Here is a 16,140-nt window from a genome sequence, read left to right on the forward strand (position 1 = left end):
ACATACACACTGTGAACTATATATATCTTAATTTTTTATTATATTAATTCTTTTTTCTCCTTATGTTTAACTTCTGTTCTATGTTTATGTTCTGTAAAGCTGCTTTGAGACGAAGCCCATTGTAAAAAGTGCTATACAAATAAACTTGAATTGAATTGAATTGAATATATAGTATGCAGTCAGACTACATTCTATATACATAGACGAGGCAATCTGAGAGAGATTAGTGACTGCATAGTGGTGGTAGGAGAGAGTGTAGCCAGACAGCATTGGACTGTGATGTGCAAGATGTCTCTGGTGGTCAGGAGGAAGAGGAGAGAAATAGTAGAAAAGAAGACCAAGTGGTGAAAGTTGAAAAAGGAAAAATGTTGTGAGTAATTCAGACAGAATTGTGGTGGAACAAGGAGAAATAGCAGGATTAGAAGGAATCATAGCACAGAGTGAAGAGGGATGTGGCAAAGGCAAAACAGAAATCATACGATGAGTTGAATGCCAGATTAGACATGATGGAAGGTGAGAAGGACTTGTACAGATTAGGTAGACAGAGAGATAGAGATGGGAAGAATGTGCAACAAATAAGGGTGACTAGATTGATGCTGACCCTCACAGCTGGCAAGAGGTGGTAGAACAGAGGAGAAAGGGAAAGTCTGGAGGAGTAGAAGTAAAGAGCTGCTCCAAGTAGTGTTGTTAGGTGTTTCATTGGTGTAACACCTGGGATTGTGGGCAGGTAAATTTCTTCTAACAATTTTTCGTGTACTCCAGCCTCACTGGAGTCAACTAAGGATGTGAGAAAACACACCCCATTAGCATGTTGAAGTTGCCTGGCAACAGCAAACTGACACAAGAATTTTTCAGGCCCACCTTGGGAGGTACGCTGTCCCAGTTTTTCAGCGCAGTTTGTGCAATGATGTCCCGGGTTGGCCGCAATAGCTATAGTTGTAGGTGGCACTGGTGCTCCTCTGTGGATACTCTAATTTTGCCCCATTGCATGGGCTCTGGGGCAGCAGGGATGGCAACCTTAAGGAAAGATTAGTAACTTGGGGTGTTGGCTGTGGAGCAAGTTGTCCAGCCGGATAGCCAAGTTAAAGTAGGATGAGAGGTCCATATGATCCATCATCCTATCTTTACACACAGTTCAGCCTGTAGTGACAGGTTTAACCCTTCTTGAAAAACTGCATTGCCACCTCATTCCACCCACTCTGCACTGCTAAGGTCCAAAATTTCACAATGAAATCAGTGGCAGAGTCGGTGCCCTGTTGCAGCTGCAGTAATCGAAGAGACACATCCATCCAAAAGTAGCCCATTGACCTACATATCTGGTCCCAAAAACCAGAGGCCCAGTCCAATGCTCTCCTTGTGAGAAGGGACAGAATAAAGGCACATTTCGCAGACTCCTCCCGGTATAGCTCAGGTTGGTGAGCAAATAAAATTTCACATTGGTGGAGAAATGCACGACAGCCTTCTGCATCTCCGTCAAGCTTTTCTGGAATCACCATTTTCACAAATTCACATGTTGCAGGTGGGAGATTCATTGTTTGCACTAGATGCACAGGCTCTCCGTGACCCCCGGTAGTTCGGATAAGCGGTAGAAAATGAATGAATGAAGGATAATACGTCTTATAATGGATTATAAAAACGATAAAATTATAATACATATAACATATGACATCAAAGTCATACTAATGCATTACATTTTGGCTTGTGAAGAAATCATGTGATTTCTTTTAAAAATAAGACAAAATATATTTTTTCTCCATAAGCATAGAATCAGTGCATTTACAACAAAATGTGAGTGAGGCAGAACTTAGGATCTGTCAACATGGTGAAAAACAGTGTTGTGATACTTGTCTGGGATTTTGTCCTGCTTGTAGGCCTGAGTCAGGGGTAGATCAGTGGTTAAGCTGTCAGGCCCAATGGGAGATGCATTCAAAACACCCTTGAGCAATGTTCTTAGTACTCAGAGGTATAAATGTAAGTTGCTCAATTAAATGCCTAACATATCAATGACACTCTTTGCCCGATTGTCTCATCGTGTTATCGTTGCTACAGCTCGTGCATGCCTGTACCATTCCAATTTCGTTTTTACTGATTACCGTGTTGGATTTCGGTCGCAAGTGTTCGTGGATTTCCCTTTTTTGTTCTCTTCGGTTCTTTTGGGATTATCTGTTTTTGCATTTGTCAGAGACCTTTTTTGTAGTCCAACTCGTTTCATTCTGGATATCAGCCCTATTTTCGGAAATCTTGGTTGGATTATTTTTTTGTTTTTTGCTTCTGTGGACTAAGAGACCTTGTTGGATTATTCATTTGTTTTCATGTAGATTTGTACTGTTTCCTGGACTCGCTCTTTTTGATTTTTCTGTCAGGTCAGTTTTTTGTTCGAGGATTCCTGTAACCGTATTATCTTGTTGGGGAACATTTTGTTTGGTCTGTTATTTAGCCCTGTGACTGTTTGTTTGTTTCTATGTTGGATATTCCCTGCTATTATTACCAAACATTCCCCTTATTAAGTCATATGCGTTCTGCATTTTTGGGTCCATTCCCCCTGCACCCTGACAGAACTATAGTTTACATTATTACTGCTGTCTATTAAACTCAATGGCAGTGTTTACAGTCCTAACAAGCTCCTTAGCCATGAAGCAAAGATGAAGCAGACTGAAACCACTTTATTTTCACAAGACACAAATCACATGGATTTACAAAATGAAGCAGAAATGTAAACAAATGTACTATAGACTGTACTAAGTAATTGAAAGTAGGTTGATTCAAATGTTTTGTTCACGCATGCACAGAAAGTGTTTATATATCTAAAGGAGACCATTAGTGGACCATATAAGTAAAATATTCAAAATATAAGTTGAATATTTCTTTACTCATCTATTGAAATGAAAATGAAATAGTGCTAACATTGTCTTCCAAAAAGAATGAGACCTGTTGCTGCAACAGGTCTCATTCTTTTTGGAAGACAATGTTAGCACTATTTATAGCACTATAGCACAAACAGTGTTGCATTAGATGTGTCTCTATACTATACAGTCCATTGTACAGTCTATACCTGGGGATTTGATGACTTTCTTTGTCACACTGTTTACCTCAGGAGAAGCAGTGCTTCGATATACAAGCACACAGTGCACAGTATAAGAGACTTGGCTGTTAATGTCCTGGTCAAAACCGTCGTTAAGTCTAATAAGTTTATAACTAAGCAGCATTTATTCCTCTTTAAATCATTAACAAAAGGAATGAAGTACAGTTACTTACATTATTACTGTTAGCAAAACACACAAGATATACACAGATTACCGTCCAGAAAAAAGTTGGACATTTTCAGCCTCTATATACATCTTTTTCTCTCATTCTGTGGGGGGAATGGTCACATGGTTATTTGTGTATACTCTATATCAGATGCTCTTTACTAAATGCACTATAAACTATTTTTATTGATGTTCCTGCATGTGAAGATATGACACTGCATTTACACACTATGAATGAGTAAGACCACATGCTATAACATCCGCCTTTCGTGGTGTTTCAAGGCTAAGACATTCACCATCTTAAGGCAGTTTCATTTTCGACCTCAGAAAGTTGCAATAGAATGTGGCAAATATGCAAAATTTTCAAACTTCCTTCTGTTTTTTGCGATAGTGTAAAGAGCAGTAATGGCGGTGCAGAGTTTCTTCCTTCTGGTGATTTTTCTCAGTAAATGTCTTGGTGAGTGGATTTCTTCCTTTTTTTTTTTTAGTATTATCATATAATCATGCTTTAGTTACAGGGTTATATTCTTCTGTGTGAGTTTTAATAGGAGGACAAGAGAAAAATCTCATAGGAAAAGATTTATTTCTTAAACAGGGAAATTACAATATAGACATATTTTAGTCTCCCTGTAAGTCTAGTAATCTTTAATGACATCTTCTTCCTCTTTCTTAAGGTCATACTGAGTTTGTTTATACAACAAAGAATGAAGTAAAATTGTTCTGCAACACCAACAAATGGCAAATAAGCACAGAGTCTGACAACAGAATTGATGTGAGTTGCACAGTGAAGTGTGTTCCTGGTGAACAGCTCAAACTTAACAATATCCAGAAATTCTGTACAAATGAAGATTCAGATAAAGTTGAGGAAAAATGTCCACTAATAGCAACCAGTGGATATTTTCGATGTGTCACTGCTCTGGATTCTGGTTTCTTGTATCCATTCGCACCGTCTCCCAACACTGTCACCTCATACATAGTCGCCACTGCAAATGAACTCAGTGAGTAAGTTTTCATTTTCTGTATTTTCTCAAGAAAATTCTTACTTTTAGAATAATCAGAAAAACTGGTTTTCAGTAACAAAAAAGTCTGTGGAAAGATCTTCAGTCGTGCTCACTGAAGGTGAAGATGTGCTTTTAAACTGCAGTTTCAACCGTACAGAAGGATATGACAATATAGATTTTACCGTGTACTGGATCAAGACCATTGAAAAGAACAGTATCTGTGTTTATTCTTATGATTTTGAAAACGCTTATGGTATAAAGTACAATTTTAAATGCAATGTGCAAGAAGATCTGCTTCAAAGGTTCTCAAACCAAACTGATGGCAGAAACATCCATAACATCAGGATCAGTAACGTAACAGAGTCAGATGCTGGACAATATCTTTGTGCTTTACGAGCAAACACAAATAATAAAGCCAAAGGAAACTGGAAGATCATAAGTAATGTTACAGTCAGTGTACATAAAGGATCTGAGGACAAAGGATCTCAAATATCTGGAAACAGTTTTGGTGAGTTTTACATTAATAAGACCTGTGTACACAGTACATCTGTGTGTGTGATAATAGCGATTACTGCCTATCTACATATTAATTGATGCTCATCCACAGAAACCATCACTTTATGCACCACAATTCCCATAGTACTGGCTCTTGCTATAGCTATTGTGGGGTTTATTTGGAAAAAGAATAAAAACCCCCCAGGTAAGATCCTTGTTAAACTATACAGTAGATTATAAAAGCTTTATGTTCTGAACGAAGCCATTTTTAATCATATCTGTCAATGACAATACATGACAATAACAATGTTTTTTATAGGATCTCAGGTGATTGAACTACAAAGGTAAATAATGGCATTCAGAACCATGTGTTTTCTTTTATGACTTCTGTTGTAACTTATTCCTGCTTCACCATGTTTTCTCAAACCTGCAGAGACCAACAAGGGGGTGATATGGAAGAAACAGCTGATGTGGAATGTAAGACAAGAATTTTTGTGTTTTGTCCTTTTTTCCAATCATTTTGAAGGGCTATGTGTTTGTGTGTGTGTGTGTGTGTGTGTGTGTTTGTGTGTCTGTTTGTCTGTGTGTGATTGTGTCAGTGTGTGTGTCTATGTGTGTGTCTGTGTCACTGTGTGTGTCTCTGTGGTTGTATCTGTGCGTGTGTGTCTGTGTGTGTCGGTGTTTGTGTCTGTGTGTCTCTGTGTGTGTCTCTTTGTGTGTGTCAGACTGGTGCATTTTCCTGACTTCTGCATAGTGTCTCAGTAATAGGCTCCAGATCCAGCGACAACCCTGAGCAGTATGAAGTGCTGAAGATGTACAAATGATCATATATGATTTTTTTTCCTACAGGTTCTCCGTATGCTGTAGGGAGTGGAGAAGAGGTAATTAAGTTCAAATGCAAGCAGGATGCTTTAAAGCAGAAAGACCAAGAAGTATCCATAGTCTATTCAGTTGTGATGCTGTCGGAACTCAGAGCCGGTCTCCAAGTCGACACATCGCAGGGTGATCTCCACACTTAGACTTTTTGGTTACTAAAGACTTATTTTTCATGACCTCAGACTAAACACCTGGGCCTTCTTCAGTCTGCACAACAAGTTTATGAGCACCACATGCCCATTTATGGATTTTCCTCCATTTAGTTCTCAGGGCCTAGGTCTGTGGACCACTGTTTTTTTCATTCTACTTAACATGTTATTGCTATGGACCAAGGTCTGAGAACCATGGTGTTCTTCATTTTTCCATAACAATTTATGAGCTAAGGCCTGGGAACAATGGTCTTTTCCATTCTACATAACATGTTATCGCTATGGGCCAAGGTCTGAGAACCACTGTCTTTCCCATTTTCCATAACAAGTTTACATTTGTTATTACAAATGTGCTCAGACTGACTAGGCCTGACAGCCCCGAATCTGGTTACAATAAACATCTTTGGCCTACAACATCACCTACATATGACAGCAATTGTAATATTTTGCAAGGCCTAATACTTTACTTTGGTTATAGTATTGTAAGGAATAATATTTTAATTATTTCTACTAAGATTTTTTACAACAATGCAGAATGACCTGTATGAACCCGAACTTGTATGAAGGTATTTTAATGCCTGCGACTTTTTTTCCTTTTCTGATCAAAGAGCATATTACTGAGGTGAAATAGACTGATGTCATGTGTGGATTAGAATCTAGCAAGCCAAAGTGAACACAGAAGTTTTAGAATTAAATGTTGTCATTCATCTCGTAGTCTTCCTTCAGGGACTAGAAATCAAATCTTATTTTGTATATATATATTTGTATATTTGTGTATATATATATATATATATATATATATATATATATATATATATATATATATATATATATATATATATATATATATATATATATATATACGCTATCTTTCATATTTTAAGATTTGTTTAGTGATGTATTGTATTTATTTCTGGATTTTACACTGTTAAAAAGTTGTGCTGTTTTTTTTCTCAGTATTTTACATTGCAAGAATGTTTCATTGTTTGATTCATTTCTCTCTGTAACGGAGATATTTATATTTATGAATAATAAATGTAGAATTTGTCTCCTGTATGTTTCTCTATGTTGTTAATATTCTACATTAATATATGTAGAATTTGTATGTAGGTTTTGTGCATTATTTTTTTAATAAGCCATTCCTGTATAATGTAAATGTCTATAATAAATGCTGTACAGAATTCTCAGTTGAGTGAACATAATCTAACCATGTGGGGGTCATGCCATCCCACTTCTCTCACTGTGGTTGAAAAGTGCTATGGGGTCTTTATTGTAGATAATTGTGTAATAAAAGAGCCAGCTAGTCTGGACAAACTGGGGAAAATATTTGCCCTAATTGCTGTCCTTCAAATAAACAAAAAAGTGACAAAATGCCCTTTAGGGTGACCCTACATGTGGGAAATCACGATGAAATGTACGCTAGAGTGCCCTTCCAGTGGAGATTATGTTATGTATGGATGTGATGCATATTACATACCCTGTAAGTGAGGAAACATGATGAAAGTGATGAGATGCAGTGCCCTACTGTTTACCCTATATGCAGTTAAAAACAGAAATGACTTGCCATGTAAGGGCCATCTATGTGAGATGCGAGAAAATATGCCCATTAGGGTGCCTCTATACAAGTTAATGCCCCAGCAAGCCTTTGTTTCTTTTCCCACTGCATGTAGGAGGTACCAGCTTTATTTTTTCTTGGCCCTGAAGATTTGGCAGCTTGTGTTTAGGATGTTTATCTGCCTCAAAATAAATATTGTCATGATTGTCTTTCGCTTGTCACATCTGACAGTTCTATCAAACCCAAAAATTACTCGCAGGCACTGTTTTTTTGCATCTTCTGGGATCCCCTGTGAATCATGCTGCCTTGTGCAAAAGAAAATGTATTGTAAACATTCCTATTGAAAAACCTTTAGAGCTCTGTCAGCAAGCTCTGGAAGGTAACAAAGTAAGAGTCTTTAATGAAGCTCAAGCACAGATAGCACTGACAAACACAGTAATTAGTCACGCTGTAGAAGAAACTCACACCAGTAACCAAGTCCAGGGGTGCAGAGTAAATATGGCAAACAGGAAGAATAACAGAAATAAAATAAAAAAAAATTCAATACAGAAAAGTCCTAGACAAAGTCAGAAAGCATACAATAATCCAGCAAACAGGTCAATATAGAGCAGGCAGAGGCAGAAACAGGCCAATTATCCAAATACCAGAGAGGAAGCAGCGAACCAGGAAGTGCAGGTGAACGTGCTGACAAACTCTTTATCTGTTTATTAGAAAAAATCTATTTGTATTCAGTTACATCCCTATTTAGACTGTGCTATAAGGCCTAGGGGTTACTTTGATTACTGACCTTAAAAGTCAAGTCAAGAGTCAAGTCAAGAAGCTTAGATTGTCATTTCAACCATATATAGCTGTTGAAGTACACCGTGAAATGACACAACCTTTCTCCAGGATCATGGTGCTACATAAAACAAAGACAGAGCTAAGGACTTAAGTAAGTAGTCCTAGATACATAAAGTGCATCTCTGCAAACTGGTGCAAACAGTGCAGGACAAGACAAAAAGACAAAAGGCAGGACAAAAAACAGTGCAGAAAAAAAAACCAAGACATTACACAAAAGACATTACACAAAAGACAATACACAAAAACAGGGCAGACCAGTGTAAATACTGTATGTTTAATCAATATTAAGTGTGCAGAAATACTGGAATGAACACATTAGTATTATAGCAGCAGTTACATGAGGTAATGTAAAGTATTGTACAGCAATCGACTGAAATGTGAGACAGATGTGCAAAGAGCAAAAACAGTGTGTAAACAGTTTGATATGATGGTGCTGTAGACATGGATGTAAATTCGAAGAGTGTGTATTTGGTGTGGGTCATTGCAGTCCATACAGTTGATTGCGCATGTGTGTGTGTGTGTGTGTGTGTGTGTGTGTGTGTGTTGTGCTCAGTACAGTTCAGTTCGATTATTGAGGTGTCTGATGGCTTGTGGACAGAAACCGTTACACAGTCTGGTCGTGTTGTATAGTTAAATGATGATTATGTTTAATTGCACAGTAAAACAAATGGATTATGAGATAATGCAAAACTGATGATGCTTGTGAGGTGTTAGTGTCAGACCTGTACACTACTATGGCCTATAGGTGGGGTGCATTGGCTTTAAACTATAATCCCTATATCAGTTGCCTGGAGCATGTACACACACTCTCTCTCTCACACACATGCACACGCACGCACACACACGTATACACACTCGCATACACACACGCGCAAACACACACGCATGCACACTCTCAGTCCCCAAGTTGTGAAATCTACCACAATCTAGATATCTGTTTGTTGCCTTTATTTTCTAATGACTTACACAAAAAAAATGTATGCATAATTTTGGGTCCTAGCCAAATGGCAAGATTTTTGAATTAATAAAATAACACAAAGTAAACACAACATAGATTCAGACAAGGCTGGTGGAAAATGTCTGCTAATAGCAATAAGTGGATTTTATGTGTATAACATTCATGTTGTACTCTTCAGAACCCAAAATGTAGAAGAAACTGCTGATATTGTGTAAGACATCAGAGTAAAACTGAATTTAGGGCACAGGGGAAGATCTGGTTGTTTGAAAATAATGAATAATCTTCAAAGTTTTTATAAACATTTATTCTTTATGTAAAATGGAAAAATATAAGTTTATTAGATATCTTTATATTTAGCACTGGCAGGTAGGAGTGTGGGGGAGGAATGAACAGAGCAGCAGATGAACGACACAGTGGACAAAATGACTAATGAGTGTTATTTTATATCCCTTCACAGAAAATGAGAAAAAAAAAACAGAGTAAAACAGGAAATCCAGAGGCTGGGTCACTGCAATGCACTGCTGGCAGGTCTACCTATGAACGCAATCCATCCTCTGCAAATGATCCAAAATGCAGCTTGTTTTCAACCTGCCAAAGTTCTTGCATACCACCCCGCTGCTGCAATCCCTCCACTGGCTTCCGGTAGCTGCATGCATCCGATTCAAAACACTGATGCTGGCCTACAAAGCCAAAAATGGACCAGCTCCCTCTTACCTCAAAGCCCTCAATACTCCTCGCACTGCACCTCACACCCTCCGATCTACCTGTACGACTGGTTCCACCATCTCTCAGGGTAAGAGATAAGTATTGTTACGACCGGGTCTAGGTCAGACCGTAACATACAGGTAAAAATGAAACTCAGCACAAAAATAGAAAAGAAAAAAGAAAAATAACAGAACGTGGCATGTCAGTTTCCTTCTTGTAATTATTTTATTTAGGTGGTGTCAGCTTCAGAAGTCGGAAAGGCCAAAATAATAAATAAAACTCCCTCTAACTCAACAAGTACAACTCCCTGAACCTAATCCAAAGAAAAGAAAAGAAAGTACATGTCCTTCCCTCGCTCCCTATCTCGCCAAAAACAATAATAAACCGAATAACAAAACTGGCACCGACTTCCTACAAACCACCGAATAGTGTGTATTTACAAGGTCCACATATAACCATATTTACAAAAATCTACATGAAAAACACATACAACAGGACACTCATACAACGAGGCAGAAAACACAAAATGACTAAAACAACCCACAATTTCGACAATACACCGTGCTTTGCACAACGGGGCAGTACGGCACGCAAGCCACAGCATACCACCATTCAAAACCGCCCCCTTTCTCTCTATCTCTCCCCCCCTTTTCACTTTCGCCGACGTGGTTTAAATGTCCACCTGAAATTCGCTGCCAGCCAATAGCACGGCGAAGAGGCGGGGCATAGAGTGTCATGATGATCGTCCAATGGCATACAGGCGGATATGTGACGTAATTGGAGGGGCTGAAACAAGAACCAGACACCGAAAGACACCAGTGACAGTCACAAAAATAATAAGCAAAATTCAAAACATAAAGGCGTAACAGTATACTACAAGACTCTTCTCTGTTCTGGCACCAAAGTGGTGGAATGAACTTCCCGTAGAGGTTCGGACAGCTGAGTCACTGGCTATTTTCAAGCGGCGGTTGAAGACCTACTTATTCAGGAAACACTTGAACTAGCACTTCTTTCCTTGTCTTTTGCATTAAAAAAAACAACAACAAAAAAACAAAACAAAAGAAAAACACACAACCTTTGACACTTTTTCATTGTAACTTTGAACAAATGTTTTAAACATTTTTTTCTTAACACCAGAAACTGAACTGTTATCAAACAAACAAACAAACAAACAAACACACACACACACACACACACACACACACACACACACACACACACACACACACACACACACACTTGCACATTCACTCAATTGCTGTTTTGAACATTCATCCAATTGTTCTATCATTTCAATACCTCATCCAATTGCTGCTTTTACAGAAGTGTATAAATGTTTGAAAGAACCCTGTGTTTACAACCCTATATGTTTTCACAATGTTCTGTACAACATACAGAATGCATATAACTATCTTGAGTTTTTTGTCATGTAGTGTTTTGTCTGTCTGCACTGTATTTTGTCTTGCACTGTTCGCACTAACTTGCAGAGGTTGCACTTATGAGGCTATGACAACTTACTTTCAGCCCTTAGCTCTGTGTTGTTCTCTGTAGCTCTTTTTTGTTTTATGTAGCTCTATGTTATGTAGCATATCTCTCTCTCTCTCTCTCTCTCTCTCTCTCTCTCTCTCTCTCACACACACACACACACACACACACACACACACACACACACACACACACACACACACACACACACACACACACACACACACACAAACACACACACACACACACACACACACACACACACACACACACACACACACACACACACACACACACACACACACACACACACACACACACACACACACACACACAAAGTAGCAGATTCTGTGTGCCTGGTCACAAGAAGTCCCACAAGTTTTGACAACCACTAAAGTGTGTAATGTCATTTTTGTCATGTCATTACTTGATCACTTACTTAAAACGTCCTCAAAATAGTTTAAGGGATTTAGTGCCTGAGACAAGATTCTGTTCATCACCTTGAAAGGTACGCTGCTTAATTCAGTTTAATTCTATATGTTTTCATAAAGAAAAAACAGAATCATTTAAATCATTACTCACTTCCATTTTTAATGATTAAAGAGAATTTTAACAGATAATGTTTGTTGAATACAATAATATTATACTGTATGTTATAACTTGCTCAAACTGCTAAAGCCTGAATTACTGCATGTCTTCAATAAGTTCAGTTTGATGGACTTCCATAACTTTCATTGGTGACTTTGTTACTTAGGTGATTACTTGGTACTGTTCATGTTTGTACTGTAACAAAATTAAATATTCTGTGAGATATGATTGTTAATATTGATTAAAAATACAAAATGAAACAGAACAAATTAAATTGGAGCATAGAAGTGTTACAGATTAGGACCTTGCTAAAGGGTCCACCAGAGGCAGCACTAGGGCTTGAACCCCGATCTTCAACACCAAGCCTTAACTGTTTGAACCACCACGGCTCATCTGAAGATATAGATATTTACAGAAATATGAAGATAAATCTCTTATATACAAACTGAAAACTACTTTGAAATGATTCTTTTCTGCCAGTATTTAAATAAGGGATAAACATATTGATACTGTCCAGGTCTCATTGTAACTTTTTTAATAAAAAACATTAAGTACAAAAGTATTGTTTAATGACTGAATGCTCCCCTCAGTAAGATTTTTTCCATCTTTCTTAAGGACATACTGAGTTCATTTATACAACAATGAATGAAGTAAAATTGTTCTGTGACACCACTCTCACTCACTCACTCATTTTCTACCGCTTTATCCGAACTACCTCGGGTCACAGGGAGCCTGTGCCTATCTCAGCTGTCATCGGGCATCAAGGCAGGATACACCCTGGACAGAGTGCCAACCCATCGCAGGGCACACACACTCATTCACTCACGCATTCACACACTACAGACAATTTTTCCCAGAGATGCCAATCAACCTACGATGCATGTCTTTGGACTGGGGGAGGAAACCGGAGTACCCAGAGGCGGAGGCGGGAATCGAACCCCGACCCTGGAGGTGTGAAGCGAACGTGCTACCCACTAAGCCACCGTGCCCCGTGACAAATTAAAGATAGATTAATAAACAAATTAATCAATATATTAAATACAATAATGTACGTTCTTATTGTTTTTCTATAATTTACTATTTTAGAAGAATTATTTTAATAAATTATTAAAAAGTGAATAAAATTAAAATAGGCTTTAACTTTGGCTGTTGGCTACATCTTGGCCAGAGGATTTGGCTCTGTCATGCTTTGCACGAAAATGCCTCAACATGGATGATGTATTATTATTATTATTATTATTATTATTATTATTATAGACCAACTGCTGGGAGCAAATCAAACACTGGATCTAAAAACAGATTAAGGATAGACCTTGTCTCAAAAGTATAAAGTGTGAACCATTTAAAAAGGCTTTTCTTGCATTCCTTTTCATTTTTCAACTTATTACTACTATCCAATAAATATATATGACAAAATATACGACATTAAATGTTACACTGAATCGTATAATTGCCCAATCATGAGTGAAGTTATAAATGCTTCACAACAAAACCATATATATCCACCTTCTTGGACGAAATCAAATGAAAGTGTTCCTACATTTCAGAACACAATCTTTTTGTAACAGCCTCCATTGACAACTCGCAACAATAAACTCTACAAAACTCGCTACACAGTAATAGATTCCATGTAATACTCCAATACAACACACGAGGGTGCGCCGCTGCGTGTCGTGCACAATTTTAAACCTTTGAATCAGATAACGAAGCAGTCACGTGGTGTGTGCGATACAAAGCTTCAATGAAAATCGGTTAATTTTTTTGACACACACCTCGAAGCTTCTTTGTCACTGGTAACATCACTACTCGGAGCTTCAGTGTCACTGGTAACATCACTACTCGGAGCTTCAGTGTCACTGGTAACATCAACTCGGAGCTTCGGTATCACTGGTAACATCACTACTCGAAGCTTCGGTATCACTGGTAACATCACTACTCGGAGCTTCAGTGTCACTGGTAACATCACTACTCGGAGCTTCAGTGTCACTGGTAACATCACTACTCGGAGCTTCAGTGTCACTGGTAACATCACTACTCGGAGCTTCAGTGTCACTGGTAACATCAACTCGGAGCTTCGGTATCACTGGTAACATCACTACTCGAAGCTTCAGTGTCACTGGTAACATCACTACTCGGAGCTTCAGTGTCACTGGTAACATCAATACTCGAAGCTTCAGTGTCACTGGTAACATCACTACTCGGAGCTTCAGTGTCACTGGTAAGATCACTACTTGGAGCTTCAGTGTCACTGGTAACATCAATACTCAGAGCTTCGGTATCACTGGTAACATCAATACTCGGAGCTTCAGTGTCACTGGTAACATAACTAGTTTTTAGTTAATAATTCCAGTTTTTTTGAGCTATCCTGCATTTTGGTCTGTTTTTTTTATCCCCGCCTCACTGACAGTTACACGTGTGTGTATGTTTATCCTTTAAGGGGCTCGATATTAGGTTCTAGAATATTTTTATAGTCCACTTTTACTAACTAGTATTTAATTAGCCGATAGCTGCTGCACAGTAAATTTGAAATCCAACACCAATAGAGTTAATTTCAACACTTTAAAAGTGTATATATGGGAACTACCCGCAAAGTGTTAATTCAACACTTTCAAAAGTGTTGACTCTCACAACACCGACACAATGTTACAATTAAACTCTAATAGAGTAAAATATTAACACCAATGCAGATAAGAACAACACTGTTACAGAGTTGAGTGCAGCTTTGTAGAAAACAATTGCAGAGTTAAAATTCTACACTGTACTGGTGTTGACCTAACACTAATGAAAAATGGAAATGACAATCTACTCAACTTTATACAAGTCAAATAACACACCATCCTGGTGTTGATAGAACTTGGCAGCTCTGAATGAAAGTGAACTTTTTTTAGGGTTCTGCATTACTCATCATTTAATCTGAATTAATTTGAATTAAAACACATCACTCCATATAACTCCTTCAAAAAATTATTCCACCACATGAACACCAAGCCATCAAATTTATTACAAATAACAATCCAAAATGATGTACGTAAAATAGACTGTCATTGCCATAGGACATTTGTAAATCAAATGGCTTGTAGTAAAACAATTCTTCAGGCTTTCTGAGTACAAGACCGTGCTCTTGTGCAACAATACTGAAAGCATGAAGATGTTCAACAAACTCGGATTCCATACATGAGGTCAACAAATAAATTCCATCCTTGATAAAAATTGTAAAACTTTTTCCAAAGGCAGGTGCATCATCAACCAGGACTAAACAAACAACAAGACCACAGCGATACTCAGTACCACGACATTTAACCCATGGTGTGACTGTTACCTCACTAGAGGGATCAATGTGGAACTGCTGTGAAATAAAATCACAGTGTTCAAGGTCCCGAGTAAAAGTGATACCCCACCACCACCACCACCACCACCACCTAATTACTTCTTGTGGCCTGCGTATTCACAACGAATACAAAAAGCGATGCAGATTAAGACTATGCGATTTCCTAGGCAGATATTGACTTTGATATTGATATTATGGGGAAGCACAGGCGAAGCACTGCTACTTGGGCACAGAGATAACACGCAACACATTGTGATCGCTCAACAGCCGGAGGACGTGAGGATGAGAGCCGTGATATCTCTGCGCCCAAGTAGCAGTGTGCTTCCCCATAATATAGTCCCAAGTCAATATCTGCCTAGGAAATCGCCTACATATCTAAATGTAGGAAAGAAGTTGAATAAGCCCTATTTCTAAAAACGGTGGAGTGTTCCTTTAAAAATAAAGAAAGTGAAAAAAAAATACATACCAATCCTTTAGTATCCAGAAATCTAGGAAAAACTGAGAGAACGGGGCTGGATAAGGCGCTGTCTGTATTCAAATGTTGCTCTCATTTTCTGCATGATGACCTCACGTTCGCTTGTATGATTCATCAAAGAGATGGCCTCTAGACTTTGATCATCATCCAGCTGATCTTCATGGTAACACGGCTGTCTGTCAAGCAAAGGGACTCCATTTCCTCTGTTTTTGGATCATCTTTAAGCTTTCGTCCCCCTTTGTACTGTCTTGAGGCACCACGACAAGAATCCAGTGTTTTTTTGGCCATCATAAAAATGTTCCTGACAAATGACAAACTCTTAATTTAACCCTCGTTTGAAAATGACAACTTACTAGTAAGACACTTCAAAATGAGAACAAAAATATTGAATGTTTTGATCATTGATAATCACTTACATATCCAGTCCTCCCTTGGGG

General features: G+C 38.2%; 1 protein-coding gene across 1 annotated transcript; it reads left to right on the top strand.

Annotated features, from left to right (window-relative positions):
* Positions 1–3,572: 3,572 nt before the first annotated feature.
* Positions 3,573–5,828, top strand: LOC125138355. The gene is made up of 7 exons (XM_047816499.1): positions 3,573–3,705; positions 3,923–4,246; positions 4,323–4,757; positions 4,857–4,949; positions 5,064–5,088; positions 5,178–5,221; positions 5,594–5,828. Exons 1-7 carry the CDS (start codon positions 3,654–3,656, stop codon positions 5,761–5,763), a joined length of 1,143 nt encoding a protein of 380 aa, XP_047672455.1. The 5' UTR covers positions 3,573–3,653; the 3' UTR covers positions 5,764–5,828.
* Positions 5,829–16,140: the final 10,312 nt, after the last annotated feature.

Source organism: Tachysurus fulvidraco, chromosome 1 (genome assembly GCF_022655615.1).
Source record: "Tachysurus fulvidraco isolate hzauxx_2018 chromosome 1, HZAU_PFXX_2.0, whole genome shotgun sequence".
NCBI classification, from domain to species: Eukaryota; Metazoa; Chordata; class Actinopteri; order Siluriformes; family Bagridae; genus Tachysurus; species Tachysurus fulvidraco.

What these genes read in the sequence shown, in the direction of transcription:
- LOC125138355 (XM_047816499.1), top strand. Translation starts at nt 3,654, where the DNA reads ATGGCGGTGCAGAGTTTCTTCCTTCTGGTGATTTTTCTCAGTAAATGT. An exon ending in CGCCACTGCAAATGAACTCA is followed by an intron (nt 4,247 to 4,322) that starts GTGAGTAAGTTT and finishes ACTGGTTTTCAG; the next exon opens with TAACAAAAAAGTCTGTGGAA. An exon ending in AGAAACAGCTGATGTGGAAT is followed by an intron (nt 5,222 to 5,593) that starts GTAAGACAAGAA and finishes TTTTTCCTACAG; the next exon opens with GTTCTCCGTATGCTGTAGGG.